The sequence below is a fragment of the Eleutherodactylus coqui genome, chromosome 5 (assembly GCF_035609145.1).
Source record: "Eleutherodactylus coqui strain aEleCoq1 chromosome 5, aEleCoq1.hap1, whole genome shotgun sequence".
NCBI classification, from domain to species: Eukaryota; Metazoa; Chordata; class Amphibia; order Anura; family Eleutherodactylidae; genus Eleutherodactylus; species Eleutherodactylus coqui.
The window spans coordinates 181150315-181171180 of record NC_089841.1 but is presented as its reverse complement, the minus strand read 5'-3'; the positions used below and the strand labels follow the sequence as shown (position 1 = coordinate 181171180).

At 42.6% G+C, this 20866-nt stretch overlaps 2 protein-coding genes across 2 annotated transcripts in view; both read right to left on the bottom strand.

Moving 5' to 3' along the window:
- The window catches only part of CRYBB2 (crystallin beta B2), a 370816-nt gene extending 366058 nt beyond the window's left edge, over window positions 1-4758 (bottom strand). Inside the window, exon 1 of the mRNA XM_066603898.1 lies at window positions 4726-4758. Coding sequence (XP_066459995.1) covers window positions 4726-4758 — 33 coding nt within the window. The remainder of the gene's footprint in view (window positions 1-4725) is intronic.
- Window positions 1-20866, bottom strand: part of SGSM1 (small G protein signaling modulator 1) — a 143980-nt gene that overhangs the window by 84485 nt on the left and 38629 nt on the right. The window contains exon 3 of the mRNA XM_066603897.1: window positions 4726-4801. Within this exon, the coding sequence (XP_066459994.1) occupies window positions 4726-4801 (76 nt within the window). The remainder of the gene's footprint in view (window positions 1-4725; window positions 4802-20866) is intronic.

The window sequence follows — 20866 nt, the reverse complement described above, 5'->3', positions numbered from 1 at the left end:
AGACGAGGACGCTAGCAACGGAACAGGTAAGTGAATAACTTCTGTTTGGCTCATATTTAATGCACGATGTATATTACAAAGTGCATTAATATGGCCATACAGAAGTGTATACCCCCACTTGCTTTCGCGGGACAACCCCTTTAAAAATCTGCAACATATCAATTCCAAGTGGATTTTTTTCTCCATTATGTGGATGAGATTTGTTAAAATCTCATCCACGTGGTTTGTACTGTAAATGCTGCCGAATATACGTAGCACTTACGCTACGAGTGAACGTACCCTTAAAGGTTGGGCATAGAAATAGCTAACCTATATTCTGTCACAGGATTCATTTTCAAAAATCTAAAACCATCAACCGAATTCTGTTTATTCGAGGCAGTGAGAAACACATGCTCTTGAAATAGCGGTTATCGTTACGGTCCACCTTCTTGAATAGTTAAGAAGCTTTAAAAATAAGTTGCGTCCAAGTTCCCTTGCTGAGAGGGATTCAGAATATGTAGACTTGGTCAGCAAGGACATCCCAATCTAAATGCTAATATTTCTTATCCACAAGAGCAGCAAGTATTAAGCGGTAAAGATTTGTGTAACTGGAAATGCCACAGGCAGTACACGATCTCCAGAGATGAGAAGGAGCGGGCAGAATTCAGTACATAATACAGTTGCTTACAGATTAGAGTTAACAATATTATGGAGAAAGGGCTGGTTTGTCAGGCTTGAAACATGTAAAAAGTGTTCCCCTTTTTTCCATGTACTTCTAGGAGGAGGTTTTTAAGGATGCTATAATAAAACTTTCATTTTTATCTCAGTGCTGGAAGAAATATTGCGTTTTGGAATTGGATCCGCAGCTTAAGCAGTTTCTTTCCCTGCACCATACTACTTAGATTCCAGAATAATGTCCAGTGTGAGCGGCTTTCACTTTTTTTTTCTTTAACAATAATACTGTGTTTCCCGGAAAATAAGATACTGTCTTGTATTAATTTTTGCCCCAAGAGGCACAGTGTCTTATTTTCAGGGAGTGTCTTAATACTCACCTCGCAGGCGGCGTCCCCGTCCCTCTCGCTGCTCTGCAGGCGTGCCGGCATTCTTTCTTGTTGTCCTTAGTGGTGACTGAGCATTCTCTTTTTGGTAATATGGCTGGAATATGACGCCTCCAGCAAGAGAATGCTGTGTTTGCCTCAGAACCATAGCTTCAGCCAATCACAACTCATGCTTGATGAGCCAATCACAGCTGTTCAATGATGACATTTGTTGCAGAGCAACAGGAGGGACCGGAACGCCACCTGCGACGTGAGTTTTTTGTTTTTTTTCATGTAGTGTAGCTAGAGCTTATATTTCAGGTCCTCCCCACTGAAAATCAGGGTAGGTCTTATTATCAGGGAAACACAATATTTACAGTCAGTTCTCTGGTACAGCTGTGAGGACAAACAATTATAGCTATACAATGCACAGCACTGATACACACACACACACACACACACAACTTTTGGTTGACTTTTACAATAAAAATAAGATAACAGAACCTTGGCGGACATCAAATTTAAATATAACTTTTGTATATTAATACGACATTGCTGTTTGTTGCTAAATTTATCAAGTGAAAACAATGACAAGGTACAAAAGTTTGATCAGGTTATCAGTCAGCCAGTGCGGAAAGGTGTAGTACTCAGATTGCAAGTTATCCCCTATCTACAGATAGGTGGTGGTGGGGGGTGTCACACCAGGGAGACCCTACTGATTTCCAGAATCGGTGTGTCATGCCCGCCATCCTCCTCACTGTGAAGTTACTACACACACCACAATGAGGAGGAGACTGAATAAAAAACGCTGGTCGCACAAGTACAGGGATACTCTATTCACTAAAAATTGGACAGAGGAGACGGCTGAGCGTGCCACTTGGGTATTTCCATCAGTACTTTTGAAAAGACTAGAGCGCTGACTGCGCATGTTCCCCAAGCACTCCTTTCATTTTGACATTACTGTGGAGGGAGAAGTAACTCCTGCAGTAATAGGCAAAGAGGAACATGGGACCCCTATTCTTGAGTTTGATGGGGGTCTCAAAAGAGGGACTCCCACCAATGAACAAGGTATCCCCTATCCTATGGATAGGGGATAACATGTAATCTTGGTGCAACCCCTTTAATAGCACAACCATTGGCTGAAATCACAAAGCTTTAAAATGTTTATTATAGATTGCGAATAGTGTTTTCCATGCTGTAAGGTACAGTGCACCGCTGGGCAGAAAGGTGTCCGATGCTGCTCATTCATAGTCATATATTCATACTTCACCACTCTCCCTCTCCCATTCTCCAGCTGTTTATTAATTAAGGCCGCCTGCACACGAATGGATTTTTTCTGCGAAATCCTCGGCAGGGTCCGCACTGCGGATCTGCAGCAAATACCGCCCATAACATGCTATGGAAAAACGCTTTTTCCTGCACACTTGCGGAGACCATTTTTGTGCGGATTCTGTGCAGACATCTTCGAGTGAAGTCAGTGCAAGCCGTTCGACCCACTGCCCATTCGCATTAACATTGCGAACAGGTCACGGATTCTGCATGTCCGACAGCGTACCGCCAAGTCCATCCGCAGTACAGATGAAGAGGAGAAACGACAGGTACACACAGACACCGCTGCTGTCAGGGTCAGATTCCTCTGTGGGCTCCTGCATGTGGAATCCGGCTCTGCCATGTGCAGGCGGACTAAATCTTTTCCTCCCTTGTGTTCTGAAAAAATTTGCATAGAATAGCTTTTCACCATATTTTTTTATATAGAATAAATCCTCCACAGTGCCACCTATTAGAAGGCAGCATTCCTTCAAGCCAAAGTCAGACTTTTTATACAAGCCTTGTTACAATGACCGGGAATTAAAAGCCAAGCCAGACTCCATGTATATACAGCTGTTTCAGAGTTTTTGTCCTTTATCAGTGTACAGTAGGCCACTTATATACAGACAAATAAACATCTCACGACCAAAAAATGTAATTATTTTAATAAATTTCCCAATAAGCAAGATCTTGCGTAACCCTTCAAACATCTAGGCAAACTATTGAAAGGAAAGCGAAAATCAGCAGATCAAAGGTAGGCGAAATAGGAAAAGCCAAAGACTTAGCATTATTCTCCTCCTACTAGGTCAGATTATACGTCAATTGTTTAGAAGAGAGCTGCACAACTTAATAGATTTGTAGCTCTTTGTTGCAAAAAAAATAATGATTATTTTTTGATGGTATTGAAAACCAAAGTTAAAATAAAACGTCACAATTAAGAAAAACAATCTGTCCACTGAATGAAATTTGATTGCATAAATGCTTATCACCATTCTCTTTGTGCACTGGCAGTGAAAGCATTACTTTATAATGAGAACTGACAAAGCAGGATTTGTTTAATGGGAAAAGATCATTATGTCACATGTATGAATGCGTAAATCTCATGTGGTTTTAGTTGTACGGTATCTGCTGCTTAAGTATTTACTGTCTATTCATATTCTGACACATTCTCCCTTTTATCACTTTATTAATTTTTCAACAAACGTAAAGAGTAAAATACTAAATGGAAACAGCAACAACACACAGAGAATTATATATACACCCACACAAATACAATATATGTATATTTTTCAGCATCTCCCCTTCCTTTTGTCTTGGCTCCCCCCTTACCATAATACCATGTGCCTATCCAATATTACCGATAAAGAGAAGCCATTACATAGACAGAGACATCTCTGAACGTATTACATAGAGCCTACTTAGCGTTCAGTCTCTCTGGTACTATCTACCCAGAGGCCTCCAACCTATGCTTTAGAGGATGCAATGACATTGGTTCACACCACCATATTTGGTGGACATGCCCGATACACAAGCTTTCCGGAAAAGAGTCTCCCACCTCATTGCCACTGTGACTGGGATAAGCCCTGGATCCAACTGCTTTGTCCTACTTCTGGGTAATAAACCCAAAGGAATTCGTAACGCCCCCTTCAAATTATTGCAATACATCACCATGGCAGCACGTATTTCGATAGCAAAGCAATGGAGAAAACCATCACTCCCATTTGAACCCCTTATAGCCTGTATAAACAAAACTCTTCTGAACGAAAAACTAATAGCTATACGCCAAGACAATATTTTACAATTCGAAAAAGTGTGGAACCCCTGGATACTCCCCTCACCAATCTCCCCAACCTACACAACTACACTAGACTGTAAGAAGTTGAAAAAATGATACTCGGAGAGTTGGAATAACGCTCAAAGAAATACGAACCCCTACACTAAATGAGATGCCGAGACCTTCCCCATGCCTTGGAGTTACAAGGGGAGACCCAAATGACCCCCTGTGATCATAGCAACATGTTACCCTGCTTACTGTTTTGTTTATCTGTTTATTCTTTGCTACTCTTAAAACAGAATGTCTGCACTCCAGATAAACAATATGATACTATCCCCCTGTGCGGGGTTTCTGCGGTTTAATCTTTGGACATCAAAAGTACAATATGAACAATGCCCAAAGATATTATTAAAGATGAAGTCGACATGAACCCCACATGGAAGAGAGAGAACCACAGATTTTCCCTTATTTTGGTGCCTGTAAACGTACATATGCTTGCGTGTAAACGTACCCATACATACAGCATATGGGTTAATGAATGGAGTATATCACAAATCTGCACAATTACTGTTTGGTTCATGTTCAGATGCTTTATACATAGCCACAGAAGAAAGCTTGAGCACTTACCACAAAAAGAGATGATGTGGCTGCTGTCTTCATGGACAAATTTCCTTGTAACTGCTTCTTCCATAATCTGTTTAACCTGTTAGGGAAGAAAAACAAAAACGTATGAATTATGGTGTTGGAAGTAGCCTGCGCTTTAATGCCACAGTTATTCTTTTCTATACCATCAGTGTGCAAATGTGATATGCAGCAGTCACATCCTTATATATAATCTCAATATATACTGCTCTATTAAAAAAATAGCATGTTCCAATAGTTCTTTTTAACCGCTTGGTTCCTTAACACTTGGCACTTGTACTGATCCATGTAAGATATCCAACTTTAAAAGGCATTGTCATTTCTTGAGACTATAACTAGGAGCGGTTTAGAAGTGCAACTATAGAAAAGGTAGACAGGCTTGTGAGGACCTTGGTATTAATATAGAAGATACTACATATGTACCACGCTTAAACTGTCCTGTCTTCACACAGAAGAAACAGCAATCATGTTTAGGTCCCAGTCTGCATGAAGGTTACATTCACACATGGTGTACTCATTGTAGGCTGTACACAGCAGAAAACCTGCAGCAATTACTTTAAAAAATTTTAAATTTACATTTGTACTTTAAGGATAGAATCCGCAGCATAAGATACACACACTGCGGATTAAACTCAACAGCGTCTTTAAAAAACACTGAAGATTCGTCATGGAAATTTTTCTGCACCATGTAAAAGGAGATTTTAATTAACCTCCTCCACAAGGTTTAGGGCTTATTCAGACAGGCGTATATCGGTCGGGTTTTCACGCCCAGCCGATATACGCTGTCCCTCTCTGCAAGGGAAGAAGGCAGGATGGGACGAGAGCAGTGCACTGAGCTCCCACCCCCTCCCCACGCCACTGTTTGCAATGGTAGGGGGCGGGACAGGAGGAACTTGGCTCTGCCCCCGTCCCGCCCTCCCATTGCAAGCAGTGGCAAGGGTGGCAGAGAGAGGGCATAGAGGAAGCGGGAGCTCAGTGCACTGCTCCCGGCCCGGCCCACCTCCTCTCCTTGCAGAGAGGGACAGCGTATATCAGCCGGGCGTGAAAACCCGGCCGATATACACCTGTCTAAATAAGCCCGTAAATGTCCACCAACAGAAACTCTGCAACATTTTCTTATACAAGCTGCTGACTATTTGAAAAAGCATTTTGGCTTTGAAAAAAAAAAAGGTGTCAAAAATTTGCTAATTATGGCACATCATTTTTTAAAATAGAATTTATCACTTTTTTGGAAAAGCGTTGAGAGATGGGAAAAGTGAAGTGTGGGTTGGGGAGGGGGGGGGGTTAGTTAGAGAAGAGGGCCCTCCAATGGACTGAAAAATTTACTATCTCTTATCACATAACTTAGAGGGTATCATAAATTATACTATAAACCTATGTCTGCTAATGGCCAATATATATATATATATATGGAGTTCAGACTATTCAGCATTCTTTTCATGAAGAATTAAGTGTAAAGAAAAGCTGTAGTAAACGTACAGTGGGCTATTCCACAATATGCTATTATGCAAATGTCCCACTTTATGCTTGTTGGGAAGCCTAATACTATACAGCTTTCATACATCAAGCTGAATTGAAGTGCAATTTATGGAAGGTTGAGCAGAATTGTGAAGATGAAGTATTTCTGATATATGCTTGCACTACAGTGAAGAAAAAAAAACATATGAAACAAGTAGCCCAAACTATTAGTGCCAAGCAGAGCACAAAATAATATATCTGGATTTAGAGTAATACGGTAGTAATAAAAATAATCCATTTATGTAATGCATTGAATCTTAGAGGCAAATTCTTCTGACCTCAGCATGAACTGGCTTCTGAGTATAAGAGGTAGCAGTATTATTTATCCAGCTCTTCACAAAGATTAGACAAAATGCAGTTGAGTTGCTGCAGTGCTTTAAAATAAAAAAATATTTCAACACATTTTTTAGCCTTTAGCTGTGAAAACAAAAGCTGTAATAGAATGACACAAATTAATTTAATTAAACGGAGTATTCCAGCTTTAAACTGATGATGACCTATCCTCAAAAATAAAAGAAACAAAAAAGCCCATGTCCTCAAGCACTTGATCGATGCGAGTTTCATTTAATAGCGTTGATGAGTGTTGCTAGGTGACACCAATCTAAAACTACAATAATTCTCATTTAAAGGGGTCTAACAGAATATTTATATGGAACAGCATGATAGAACATCTAGGGCATGTTTACTTGTAACAGAAATGCTGCAGATCCCCAGTTTACAGGGGAAACCATTCCCCTGTGGTGACAATAGCTGATCTAGATCTGCTAAGACCCGGCAGCTCTGCTGTGCCAGTGGGCACCCGACAATCACTTCCGCTTCCTTTATTCACTACATAGTGCTTATTGAGAACTATGTAGCCTGCAAGAGAGAAGACGAGAAGACAGAAGAGGTTAAAAAAAACACCTCTGCCTTCTCCTCCGGGTCCTCAGCTGTGGCAAACAGCTGAGAACTCAACCTGCTCCTGCTACATTGCAGGAGCTTCAACCCCTTAGTGACAACACCTAATTTTAAAAATCTGACGTGTTACTTTAAAGGGGTTGTCCCGCGGCAGCAAGTGGGTCTATACACTTCTGTATGGCCATAATAATGCACTTTGTAATGTACATTGTGCATTAATTATGAGCCATACAGAAGTTATAAAAAGTTTTTCACTTACCTGTTCCGTTGCTGGCGTCCCCGTCTCCATGGTTGCCGTCTAATTTTCGCCGTCTAATGGCCAAATTAGACGCGCTTGCGCAGTCCGGGTCTTCTGCTGTTCTCTATGGGGCTCCGTGTAGCTCCGTGTAGCTCCGCCCCGTCACGTGCCGATTCCAGCCAATCAGGAGGCTGGAATCGGCAATGGACCGCACAGAAGAGCTGCGGTCCACGGAGGGAGAAGACCCCGGCGGCCATCTTCAACCGGTAAGTATAGAAGTCACCGGAGCGCGGGGATTCAGGTAAGCGCTGTGCTGTTCTTTTTTAAAGTCCCTGCATCGGGGTTGTCTCGTGCCGAACGGGGGGGGGGGGGGGTTGAAAAAAAACAAAACCCGTTTCGGCGCGGGACAACCCCTTTAACATAGAATAACCCTGTAAAGGTTTTGGATATCCAAGTGTTTCTGACATTGTTTTTTTTTTGCTACATACAGTAATTCATTTAGGTGGTAAAAATAGACCAATAGAATTTGTGTATATTTATTAAAAAGTGCCAAAATTGGGAAAATTTGAGAAAAAATGTTTTTTCCCCCATTTTCAACTGTAATATCTCAAATATGTGCAAACATGCTGTACAGATTTTGATAAGATATACATTTCCATCTGTTTACTTTATTCTGTGCACACATTTGAAAAACTTTTTTTTAACCGTTTAGGAGACGTACAAATTTAACATTACTTTTTAACCTTTTTTAGGAACACTCTGTTTTCCTACACCAAGCCAAGATTGCAAAGGCTCATAGGTGTCAGGATGATAGATACCCCTACAAATGACCCCATTTTAAAAACTACACCCCTTAATATATTCACTGAGGGGTGTCGGGAAAACAATTGTGGGGACAAAATACTCCTAAGAATTAATGCAATCTAGAGGAGAAAAAAATAAAGCTGGCGATCACGTGACCGGAGATGGGTGCATGTGCCGAAGTTGGTGAAAGGTCCACAGATCAAGATCCCATCGGACATCGGATCCGTGACGGGAGGTGCAAATTTTTTTTTTTTTAATTTTATGTGATTGCGGTTATCCTTTAAATAGCAGCAATCATGTGACCAGGGACCGCATACTGCAGCCCCCCCGTGAAATCTCCAGGCTCTCGGCTATGTTTGGTAGTCAGGGAGATTTTAAATCACCCAGGCAATCTGCGGCTTTTGAGCAAGCGTTTGCCATTTTGGAAATGGCCCTCATGGATTTGAAGCTTTTTAAACTATTTTTTTTTTCATACTTTACTTGATTACTGTTATTAATTGGATAACAGTGATCATGTCACCAGGAACCGCATACAGTGGTCCCCGGTAACATCTCTCTGCTCTCTGCCAGCATGTACAGCCTGAAGCTGAGGGAATTTAAATCTCCCGGGGTACGAGCCCTTCTGTGCATGGAAACATCGGGTGCGCATGCACAGGAGGCGACGAGAGGTCCTGGAAGAACCTTATCTCCCCGGGACATCGCGGAGGATGGGAGGTGAGTATTTTCACCTCCCCTCATGGATCAGATCCAAGAGGGGAGGTGAAACTTTAACTTTATATTCCTTTTTTTTTTTACTTTTCTGTGATTGCCGTTATTCATTGAATAGCGGTGATCACGGGCCCAGGGACCAGTCACCGCGGTTCCCAGTGACATCTCTTGCTTCCTGGCTACCTTCAGTGGAAGCAGGAGATTTCAAATGTCCTGCGACAATCCGGTCTTCTACACATGCGTCGCCATTTTTCCTTCGGCGAGCATGTGTAGAAGACGGCCAAAAGGTCCTTTTTGGAACAGATCATCGCGGGACATCGCAGAGGATGAGGGTGAGTAGTTTCAGCACCCCTAATGCATGCGGTCTGCAAACTTTTTATTTACTTTGAGGAGATCAGCGTTATCCATCGGATAGCTCTATTCGTGTGACTAGGGGGGGCTTCCCACGGCCCCCTATGACAGCTCCAAGTTGTCGACTACCTCCAGGTGCCGAAAGCATGGAACTGTCATGTCCGTAGCCCACGTAGCTTTAATCCTCAAGGGATGCATTTTTTATGTCCCTGAGGATTAAAGTCCACTTAGCTTGGACGTAAAAACACTAAAGGACCGTCACAAAGGGTTTATATTCTTACCCCTTCCTTTGCTCACTGCTGGTTATTCAGTTCCATAGAGGAGTAGTTGGAGAGTGGTGTTCCTCTGTGCTGGGTGTATTGCTACTTATCCAGATAAGTGCTGCGGTTTCCTATTTAGTTGTATTTCTGTTTTCATTTTTGTATTGCCTTGCTGTGTCGGTTCATCTCTCCAGGGGCTTCTATAGGGACAATCAGGGCCCAGGAAGAGGACAGTGGGGCCGCCTTTATTGAGGCGATGACTACGCTTCTATGCAGGGACCCTTCAACTCCCTGCTACGGTAGGTTAGGGCCAGGTTTCCTTCTCCCTGGAGTGGTGCTACTGATCAGCATAGCATGGTGTTCTACTAGATCCAGCAGTATGTAGATTATCCTACACCGCGCTGAGTGTGGCACTCTTGTGCCGCACAGGGTTTACATTCTGGCCTCCATATCCCTGGTGTGGAGCACACTGTTCTACAGTGCGTAGTGTTAACAACTACAGTAAGTGTGAAGGTCACCCTGCGTCCGTGCTGAGCGTGGTGCTTGTGTGCCGCATGGACGTGACATCATTTTTATGGCATTCACTGTGCAGCATAAATTACATAGTAACTTTATTCTGAAGGTCAGAATGATTATTGCGGTACCAAATGTATATAGTTTTCATATTTTATTACTTCTGCACAAGAAGAGAATTGTGCATTGCCATGTTCAGAGAAAGTTGGTTTATTGAGGGATGAGATGACATTTTCATAGGAACCATTTTAGAGGGCCTATTCACATGGGTGCATTTCCCGGATGGCACATGATAGCCAATTAGGCTTTTCACATAGGCTTCCCCCCCCCCCCCCCCCCCTCAATACGGACCCAAAGTCACAGCATGTCCTAATCTGGTCCATATCATGGACCAGAATCAGACATGCAACATTCACTGTCCACAGAGAGCGAACAGCACATGGACATAGGAGCAACTTGCAAACGCCTGTGTGAGTAGTTCTTTATTCTGAAAGTCAGTACAATTACAGATATATCAAATTTAGATATTTTTTTTAGATTTTACTACATTACTACGTGCAAATAAAGTATTTTCTATAGCAATTAAACTTTCTGCAACACTATATTCAGAGAGCCATAGATCCTGACTAGAGATGAGCGAGTATACTCGCTAAGGCTAATTACTCGAGCGAGTAGTGCCTTAGCGGAGTATCCTCCCGCTCGTCTCTAAAGATTTGGCTGCCGGCGCGGGTGACAGGTGAGTTGCGGCGGTGAGCAGTCAGTCAGCCCCCGTCATTCTAAAAAAGGACAGGGCTGCTTCAAAATAGACACCGTGCAGATTTTGACTGCTTTTTGGACGCGGAAATACTGCAGAATGTTCTCAGCAGAAATTTCTTAGGAAAATTCTGCAGCATTTCCGCATCCAAAAAGAAGTCAAAATCTGCACCCCAGCGATATTAGTGACCCCCCCCGGCGATAATAGTGAACCCCCCAGTGGTCCCAGAGAGAATAGTGACCCCCTCCCCAGCGGCCCCAGAGATAATAGTGACCCCCCCAGCGATAATAGGGTCTACCCAGTAGGAATAGTGACACCCCACTGTGGCCCCCAGTGTAATAGTGACATCCCACAGCGGCCTCCCCATTTACCCCATACTTACCCCCTCCTCCTTGTGTTGCTCCTCCTCTGCCCGGTGTGCCCTCCAGCAGAGCTGATCGGAGGTCCACACTGGCGTCAGGGTGCTGCCAGACGCCTCCTTCCCCTGCTCTTGCAGAACCAAGTAGGCGACGTCGGGGGAGGAGGATCCCAGCTGCACACTGGCGTCACAGCGTGCGCCGGGATCAGCACTGCTAGCAGTGCTGTTGAGTAAATGCCGGGAGGGAAGCCGTGGCCCCTGCCGGTATTCACTATCATCGTGAGTGGCCGACAGTGACGCATGCCAGCAAGGAGGGCTCTGCGTGCCGCTTCTGGCACGTGTGCCGTATGTTTGCCACCACTGATCTAGAGGTTCAGCAAATGTGGACTGCAGGATACTATACAGAACCTGTATACCTCTATGCCCGCTTGCCTTTTTCACATCAAGCTATAGGCGGTACAACAGGGTGCTAGAGCATCCATTCAAGTGTTCGGTTTTTCACAATAAATTAGCCTTTTGTGCCGATATTGTAATCACTTACTTAGATCAAAGCTGCAATCACACACAGAAAGTTTCTTTACATTCTGACAACTCCTAGGTGCTAGATTTTTTTTTTTGACAAGGAGTGTAAATCTGTGACAACTGCCAAGAACCAACACAGTTTAAGGGCGCATTCAGACGACCGTATATCGGCTGGATTTTCACGTCCAGTCGATAGACGGCATCTCTCTCTGCAGGGGGAGGAGGCTGGAAGAGCCCCCCCTCTGCCTCCTCTCCACACCCCTGCACCATTTTCAATGAGGAGAGTCGGGACGGGGGCGGAGCTAATTCTCGGAACTTAGCCCATCCCCGTCCCGCCTCCTCTCATTGCACTATCCGGCCCCGTCCCGCCCCCTCTCATTGCAAATAGTGCAGAGGGGCGGAGAGGGGGCGGGAGCTCAGAGCATGAATACCCGGCCGATATATGGTCGTCTTATTTCCCCCCAGCTTCCACTCAAGATAGGACTTTCTGTCTTATGTTAAATGCTTGGTTTAGCACCTGCTACACGTTTACCTTACAGAGGCATTAAATAAAACCACCCTCTTTGTGTAGACAATTTGTACATGTTTTTTTTTGTACAGTGTGAAGGGCCTTGTACACTGATTGACAACCATGTCAATTGGCACTCATTTGCTTTAATTTACATGGGCCTGAGAATTGCAGTTATGAAGAATAATAGAATCATTCGCCCCCATAGGCCGGCCATAATACTCTCTGTGCAAACAGGGAGATGTATAGCCGCCGATCAGTGAGCATTTTTTATACTCATTGAAAGTCAATAGTCAATCAATGAACGAGCATTCAGCAGCTGATTGTTCAAAAGTAGAATCCGTGCATGCAAGTGGACATGAGGCCTTAGCCAGGTAATACTAAATTAATTAGGCCAGCTGCACACAAACAAGTCTGATTCTGCATGCGAGAGCCTGCAGCAGAATCAGTCTCTGACCCTGGCCGGCGACCCTGCGTACCTTCTCTTCCTGTATTGCGGATGACTGTAGGCGTGTGCTGCCGATCATGTGCAGTACAGATTTTTTTTTTATTAAACAATTGTTTTTCCCGCGCCGTCGCTAGGCGATGATGCGGTTACCCACAGCCTATCCGCAATGTCAATTGCGGATGGACTGCAGGTTGGGCGGCTTCCATTGACTTCAATGGAAGCCGTCCGTGCAGATTCTGCACAAAAATAGAACATGCTGCGATTTTAAATCCACTCGCGGAAATCAGAATTGCTATCCGCTCTTCTGAGAGGACATGCAAATGTTCTATTTTTTCAATAGGCACGGAATACAGCGTATTGTCTGTGTGGGTGACGATCGAGGATTCCGCAGTTGAAATCCGGTTGCGGGAAGCCGGCCTTATGCACATTTTTTTTTCTACTGTAGTTGTGTTATGCTTTAAAGAATCAATACACATTAAAGGATAAAACTAGAACACCACAATTTTAGGCTTTGCTCACTGACATATGTCATACTAGTATCTAAGAGGATTTTGAGAGAAGAAGGTGTTCACTTAATTTGCACTTTCCAATTTCATAGTTACAGGAGATTGAGAAAAAGAGGACTAATCTCATATACAGTAATGCAGGACACACTGCCACCGTAAATGCAAATTAGGAAGCAGAGAAAGGGGGTTAGAGAATAGTATCCACTCTCACATGCTGAGTTCTATATTTTGGTAATAGAAGCATCAATTCTGCATCATTTTTTGGTCATACAGAAATCCATCCTGAATTAGGGATTGCCCATCTGTGATTTCTGCATCCATCATTTCTTCAGATGTCAAAAACTAAATGGTGAAGCATTCTTTAGAGTGCACAATATAGAGGTTCAGATTGTGCTTGATACAAAACGTTCAGCAAGTGTATGGTAAATATCCAACATCAAACCATCCTCTGATGTAAAATCAAAATAAAATGAATCATGGATTTCACCCGCAGAAAATTAATCAGTCACTGCTGCCCCAGCAGAGCTCAGTAATAAACACACAGGCGTCACAAATGAGGTGTGATCTCAAACCCTGCCTATAGGAAGGCCTGTCTTTCAGAGAAACAAAGGCAAAAGACTCCCGAGGCATGAGTCACTCATGTGATTACACGGATGAACTGTGTGCATGCTGTGAGGCAGCACACAAACCCAGACAATCTACATTCTTCCCATTTAAAGGAGATGCGTCATCAGAAAATGGCCTATTATATAAATCACATTATTGTGTTAAACATATATTTTAAGAATTTTTGGTGATTTTTATTTAGAATTTTTTGCCACAATCTATCGATATATACAAAAAGGAAAGAAATCTTAAAGTTACTGCATTTTTCGCACTGAGCTGAAAATTAGTTACTTTCTGATCTCTAGAGAAAACTTTGTAGCAGTTATCTCACTAATTTACACGGGCCGATCACTCAAAATTTGTTCAAGTGAAGGAAAATAAGCGATAATCATCCCGTCTAAATGCAAATAAATCATTTACTATTTGTTCACTTATCATTATTGCTGACTTTCTGTCAGCATAAAAATCATCCAAGGATCATGGGCTTATTGCGGCGTGTAAACGGTCCCCGCTCTGCGCTTCACAGCAGTGTTTACTTCCTGTCTGGATGCTCTGCATGAGCGCTAATGACCTTAGTGGTGACTTCAACACTCATGGAGTCGTTTAGACCACTTTTGTCCCGTCTGAATGAGACATACTTTTCAGTGTAATCCTACCTGTACGGGAGCCTGCAGCGGAATCCGACCCTGTGCCCATCCAGCATCTGCCCGTATTTGTATTTTCTTCTTTTCTGTACTGCAGAGGGTCTGCACGGCTTGCCGTCAGATATACAAAGTACAGATTTTTTTTTTAAACTCCTGCTTTTCCCGCAGAATCTGCGGCCTGTCCGCAATGTTCATTGCGGACGGGCCGTGGGTCAGACAGCTTCCATTGACTTTAATGGAAGCTGTCCATGCGAAGTCCGCAGCAAAAATGGAGCATGCTGCGAACTTTCAACCGCAAGCGGAAACTGCAATTGGTTTCTGCTCGTGTGGATGAAGAATCACTTTTGCATTGCATGCTATGGGGAGTATTTGCTGCGGAATCCGTAGGCCTGCTCCGGTTTCAGCAATTCAAATCCACTCAAGATACCCCATTCCCAATGGGTGGTAACCTGTGACCATCTACTCCCCCTCCCTGCAAAATAACCTGTGCACATGTTACAGAGAATGTCTAGAAGAGTCTCCCATACAAGTCAACGGGTCAGTTTCTGTCCATTCTGTGAATGGCCCATGCGGCTGCTGTAAGGCATCTCTCTAAATGCTGTTAAATGCAACTCAGGCAAGATGGCCGCCCCCATAGTTATTAGACATTATTACAGTTATTAAATGTTATTACAATTTAATTAGTACAGAAAACGGAATTAAGATTTCTATAACTCAGAAGATTAAAAAAAACACATTTGAAAAATGGAAAAACGCTTCTATTTGGTTTCAATGAATACATTTTTTTTCTGGTGATAGTCTCTTTAAGCACTTGTCAACTAAGCCAATTTTGGCCTATGTGACCCAGCCCAATTTTCCAGACCTGACATGTTTCAATTAATGTGCTAATAACTTTGAAATGCTATGTATTCAAATGCTTCTACGATGATTTTTGGTGACATTTTATTTTAAAATCATTTTGGTTGCTATGTCTTTAATTAGAGAGAAATCTAATGTTTTGTGAAAATCTGGAAACATTAAAATTTTTCATAATGTACCAATATCTGCTTGTAATACAGATAGACGTAACACACAGAAACAACCAACATTTACCATATGTCCACATTACAAGGCTTATAAATATAGCAACAATCTTTTCAAAATTTGGAAGAACATTCCCAAACTTAATCACATGCCTGGAGACCATGCTGATTGTTCTCCAGGCTAATCATCAGACACTAAGATAACAGAGTTCCTGCACAGTGGGAGGACTCTATGGGGATTCTCTGCAAGGACCTTTTAAAACATCCTTGAAGAGATATAAGGACTGCTCGGAAGTTATCTATGGGCAATCCTGAAGTAGTTAAATAACGGAAGTGTAAAAAGAACATTAGGAAAAATTGATATATTAATAGAAATGCGGGTTTTATTTTTTCTATGAAACATACTAGGATACGTTACAAATCCTCAGATATCTAACTTTCAGCTTAAAATCATTAGCATTTGATCATACAACATGCTACCCAAAAGTGTGCATTCTCAATACAACAAAGAACACTGCTAAGCTTTTAAAAGAGGCATTCTGGGTAGTGATGAGCGAACGTACTCGTTTAGGGCTATTTCGCAATCGAGCATCACTTTTTCGAGGAACTGCACTGCCTACTCGGGTGAAAAGATTCAGGGGGCGGCGTGGTGGAGCAGGGGGTAGCAGTGGGAAACAACCCCCCGCTCACCCCCGGCGCCCCCCGAATCTTTTCGTCCGAGTGGCAGTTGCTTGAAAAAAGTGATGCTTGATTGCGAAATAGCCCTAAACAAGTACGTTCGCTCATCACTAATTCTGGGACTTTTTTTTAAACTAATGTCTGTTTCAACATAACCAAGAACAATAAAACCTATCAATAGGCTTTTTGCACCTTTTCAGAGTCAACCGGTTTTCCCCAAGGTCCATCACATGACCTGGCTCTCCAGGCACATTGCCTCTTCCGCCAACGTCATGTCTATCAGCCGTGTTCCAGTCCTGTTTATGGCTTGTAATGTGCAGCTGGAGTATTGATCAGATCAATGAACAGGGCCAGAATAGGTGCCAGCACTGAAGCCAGTGCTAAGACTTGTGGTTATTCTAGTAGATGTGAGAAGTGATGCAGTGATGTAAAAACCAACGGGGAACAGCAGGAGATTTGTTCTAAGATTGCAAATTTTTCGCTATCCCAATTGCTGATTACATTGACCTCAGCATGAGGGTAGCACTGGTTGAGTATGCTTGGTCAGTGCTCCATCCATTGTCATGGGGCTGACAGAAATACCTGAGTGGGTGCCGCTCGGTTATCTCCAGAGCCCCATTGAAAGTTAATGGAGTGCTGCTGTGCTTACAACACCAGCGCTCCATTCAGTCTTCTTCTCACTGCGGCAGGGGTTGCATGAGTTCCATGAAAGCCTCAGCAGTGAGACTCTCCACCAATCAGCAAGTTATGATAGAGGATAACTTGCAATCTTGGTACAAGATCAGCAGATACACAGCCGATATTGCCTCGGTTTCTCAAGAGGAAAACACCAGCGACTGTAAGTGCTGTTCCCCAATCTTTAAGAATGTAGTGTTAGATTTGCTTCAGTTGAAACATATTTTGTCTTTACAAAGTTAAAAAATGGAACAAAGTTATAAATTTCAATGCTAGAGTGTGGTCTTTCCCGGGCATACCTGGGGTAGAAAAACAGCTTTGTTCTATTTTTTGGTTTCTACTGAAGGCAATCTGAGACTGCATTCAAACAACTGTTTTTGTCTTCTTGAGTATCCGTTTTAAGTACAGGAAAAGACCATTCCGGTGACTCAAAGGCTTGAAACTCTCCCTTTTAGTAGGTCTGCCAATTTTTATCTCGAAGTGCTTTTATGCAGTTATGCACATTGCAGCATAAAGGCACATTTAGACACGATTATCGCTCAAAATTTGTTCAAAAGCCATCTTTTTAGCGATAATTGTTCTGTCTCAATGCACTACCATCATGCACTATTTGTGCATCATTCATTAAATCGCAGGATACCAGCTGAAAGCTCTGAGAACAAAAGAGCTGTCAGCGCTCCTGCTGTTTCTTGGAGCTAGCAGCTCAGCGGGACTTCGTCAGAACAAAGCAGCTGTTTGAGAACAAAGCAGCTGTTTTGTAAATGCAAAGTTAACAGCAGTGTCCCCCTCCACCTGTATAACTCTTTAAGTAGCTAATTAGCTACTTAAGAGTTATGCAAAGATGATCGCTCAAAACTGTCATTTAAACTGTATCCAACAGTTCTCACCAGAAAGAGAGCTTTGAGCTAAATATTCTTGCCTGATCTTCACCTTACCCTGTGAGAGACCAGATCTATTTTGGGCCCTGCTGACCATTCAATTTATGGTTTTCATTGCTACATTTGAAGAGCCATATCTTTCCTTTATAGTTTGTGAGAATAAGGCTTTAGGGTGGGGGTTGTATTTTTTATGGCATGCATAATTTATTCACTTGTTTTGCGAAAGGATTTAAAAATAGCAATTCTGCCACTTTTTAACATTTCTAATTCAAGTCACTTAAGAAGAAGTATAACTAACATATCTTTTCTGGATCAGAATAATTATGGCTATACAAAATGTATGTATTTTTTATACATCTTTAATAGTTTTGCACAATAAACTTTCAAAAATTATTTTTGTGTCATACCACTCCATGAGCCCTAAAAATGTAGTATTCTGTTTCTAAGGGCTTATTCACAGGAGCGTAGGCGTATTTATGTTTGCACGTCCGTGGCGTATAATTGCCAGAAAGGACGTTTTCCAGGGATCACAGCCAGCGCTAGAGCTAGTTAGGGTATTCTCACCTGTTCATACTTTCCGAACTATCTTGTTGGTCATTGTATGCGTCAGCGTGTATTTCGGTCGCGTATATTCTATTTTCAGTGGGTCGCCGTTTTTACGCGCCGTATAATCGCCCGTGTGAACGAATACATTTAAAACCAATGCCTCAGATGGTCGGGCGTAGTAACGCGCCGTTTATGCGCTCGTGTGAATAAGCCCTAAAACTGTATGAGGGCTTAAAGTGTACCTACACTTTCCGGCTGCTGAGACCACCACACACAGCTAGAACAAACCACACGAAGCACTCACCCGAGCACCATCACTGCTTCCTAGCTGAACATAGGCCTATATAGTTTCCATTGGGCCAGTCTGCGCTTTATACTCATAAAAACCTTTACATTTTTTGTGATAACTTTATAGTTTGAATGGTTACAGATTCGATAATTTCGGTTCTGCACAGTTTTCCCACCCCTTATTTTCTCCACAATAAAGCATTCTATAAAGGAGAAAAAAGAAGGTTTTTCCACTTGGGTTATTTTATTTTCTTATAAACTGCTATTTTGTCAGTCCTACTAGGGGACATCACCATGCATGCAACTGATCGCTTCCATAGTGCACTGTAATACAACCGCGCAGTGGCCCTGTAATGAGGCACAGTAGGTGGAATAACCCTTAGTGACTACCGTAGAAACCTGTCTTGGAGGTCAACGGGTTAAATAGTCTTAAAAAGAGCCAGCAAGGTTTCATAACCATATTCAGGGAAAACAGGAATTCACTGAAAATAGGAGAGACCTAAAATTGACTTCTAAACATGCATGCACCATATTGAGGAATACTGCACAGACTACTCTACATTCAAAAACTGTCAGGATAGGCAATAGGGGGAGAGGGGCACACTCCACACCATTAGGCCGCTTTCACAGGGCCAAAAAAAATTGTGTGAGATTTGTGCAATGCGAGACGTGCGAATATGAACCCCATTCTTTTGAATAGGGTTATACATGAGGGATTTTTTTTCTCATATCGCATCGCGGGAAAAAAAAAATGTGGCAAGTCCTATCTTTGGCCGTTCCCTCGGAACGCCTTCCCATTGTTTCCAATGGAGCCAGAAAAAAAACACTGCACAGCGTGAGAGGTGTGCGAGAGTGCAATGCAAGGTTTCACATTAAAAGCAATGGGAAACACTTGCCGATCGCTACTTCCCTGAAGTGATGGAGGACATTTTTGACACAGAAAAACGCCTCGCACGTTAATAAGCGCAATTTCAGGCCGGGTTTCATGGCCCAACATCACGCTTACCTGTGTTAAATTAGTCTTAAGTGTGGATTTGCTCACTGCAGCTTTCCTGTGTACCTGCTGCAGGTTTTCTGCCCGTTGCGACTACGGCCTGTGTGAAGGCCGCCGTATAGTTTTCATGGCACTCCTAAGTCTTTAGTCCTGCAAGAGGCAATAAGAAGCTGGCTGCTGTTCAAAACATTCATTCAACCGAAGAGAGGACATACTGATTACTCTTTCTTGTTTCAAAGAGAACATAAAAAAATGGTGAATCATAAAGTTTGAAGGTTCTTTTGAATGCAAGTTCAGCTGAACGAGGGAAAAAAAAAAATCAAGGCTCAAGGGGAAATCACTTATGAGTCAAAGGACCTTGAAGATGCAGACAGAGCAGCTCATGGCAGATCCTAAATTCTGTGGATTTTAACCACAGAAATGCACTCAATTTCTCCCGAACTACAAATGGTCGGAAAGTAGAGAGGTTATGTTATTTTCAGATACACAAAATTAGGATTCCCAAATTGGCCTTTACATTTCAAATACCCCATCTACTAAATCCCATTTAGGAGAAATATATGACTGCTTGACTACCGTAATAACTATATAATCAGTAAAATGGTACACATGCTGAATTGGGATAGAGATATAAAAACATCATTCACCATAGAAACATGGGAAACCGCACTTAAACTTGCACCACAAGCTACAAGAGGAGCAGGGATTCTCGATTTATAAAACTCATCACACCTTGGTACCTGACCCCGGTGGTACTTAAAAACAGAGGTTTAACCCCTTGAGTGGCGGGTTTCCTACCACCCTGCCGTGCCCACCAGGGCAGGTTTTTTAAAATGGTCTAATCATTGAATTTCAACTAATTTTGCAGTTGCGTCTCAAGAGCTATAACTTTTTCATTTTTCCATTGACATGGCCATATAAGGGCTTGTTTTTTGCGGGACAAGTTGTGATTTTTTTTAAACAGGGGGAGGAAAAAAAGAAAAAAAGGGGCCATGTCATTAAGGGGTTAAATAATGTATTAACTTCCTTCACTGGGTCATTATGTCGCATGGATACCACATGTGTGATTGTATTTTTGATTTTTTACAAAGTAAAGGGAGACAAGTGTTTTTATAATTTTTTTAAATAATTTTTTACCTTTTTTTTTTTTTTTTTTAATTTTTTTTTGTCCCTTTAGGGGACTTCCACAGGGACTCATCAGGACCCCTGATCACATTCCAGGGGTCCGATGGTGACAGCCCTTTACATGCTGCAGTGACAGCCCTTTACATGCTGCAGTCACATAGACTGCAGCATGTAAAGGGTTAACACAGCAGAGATCGGAGGTTTTCTCTGATCTCTGCTGTAAGAGCTGGTGCCTAGCTGTCCTCTGACAGCTAACAACCAGCTCTCCCTGCCACAGAGACCATG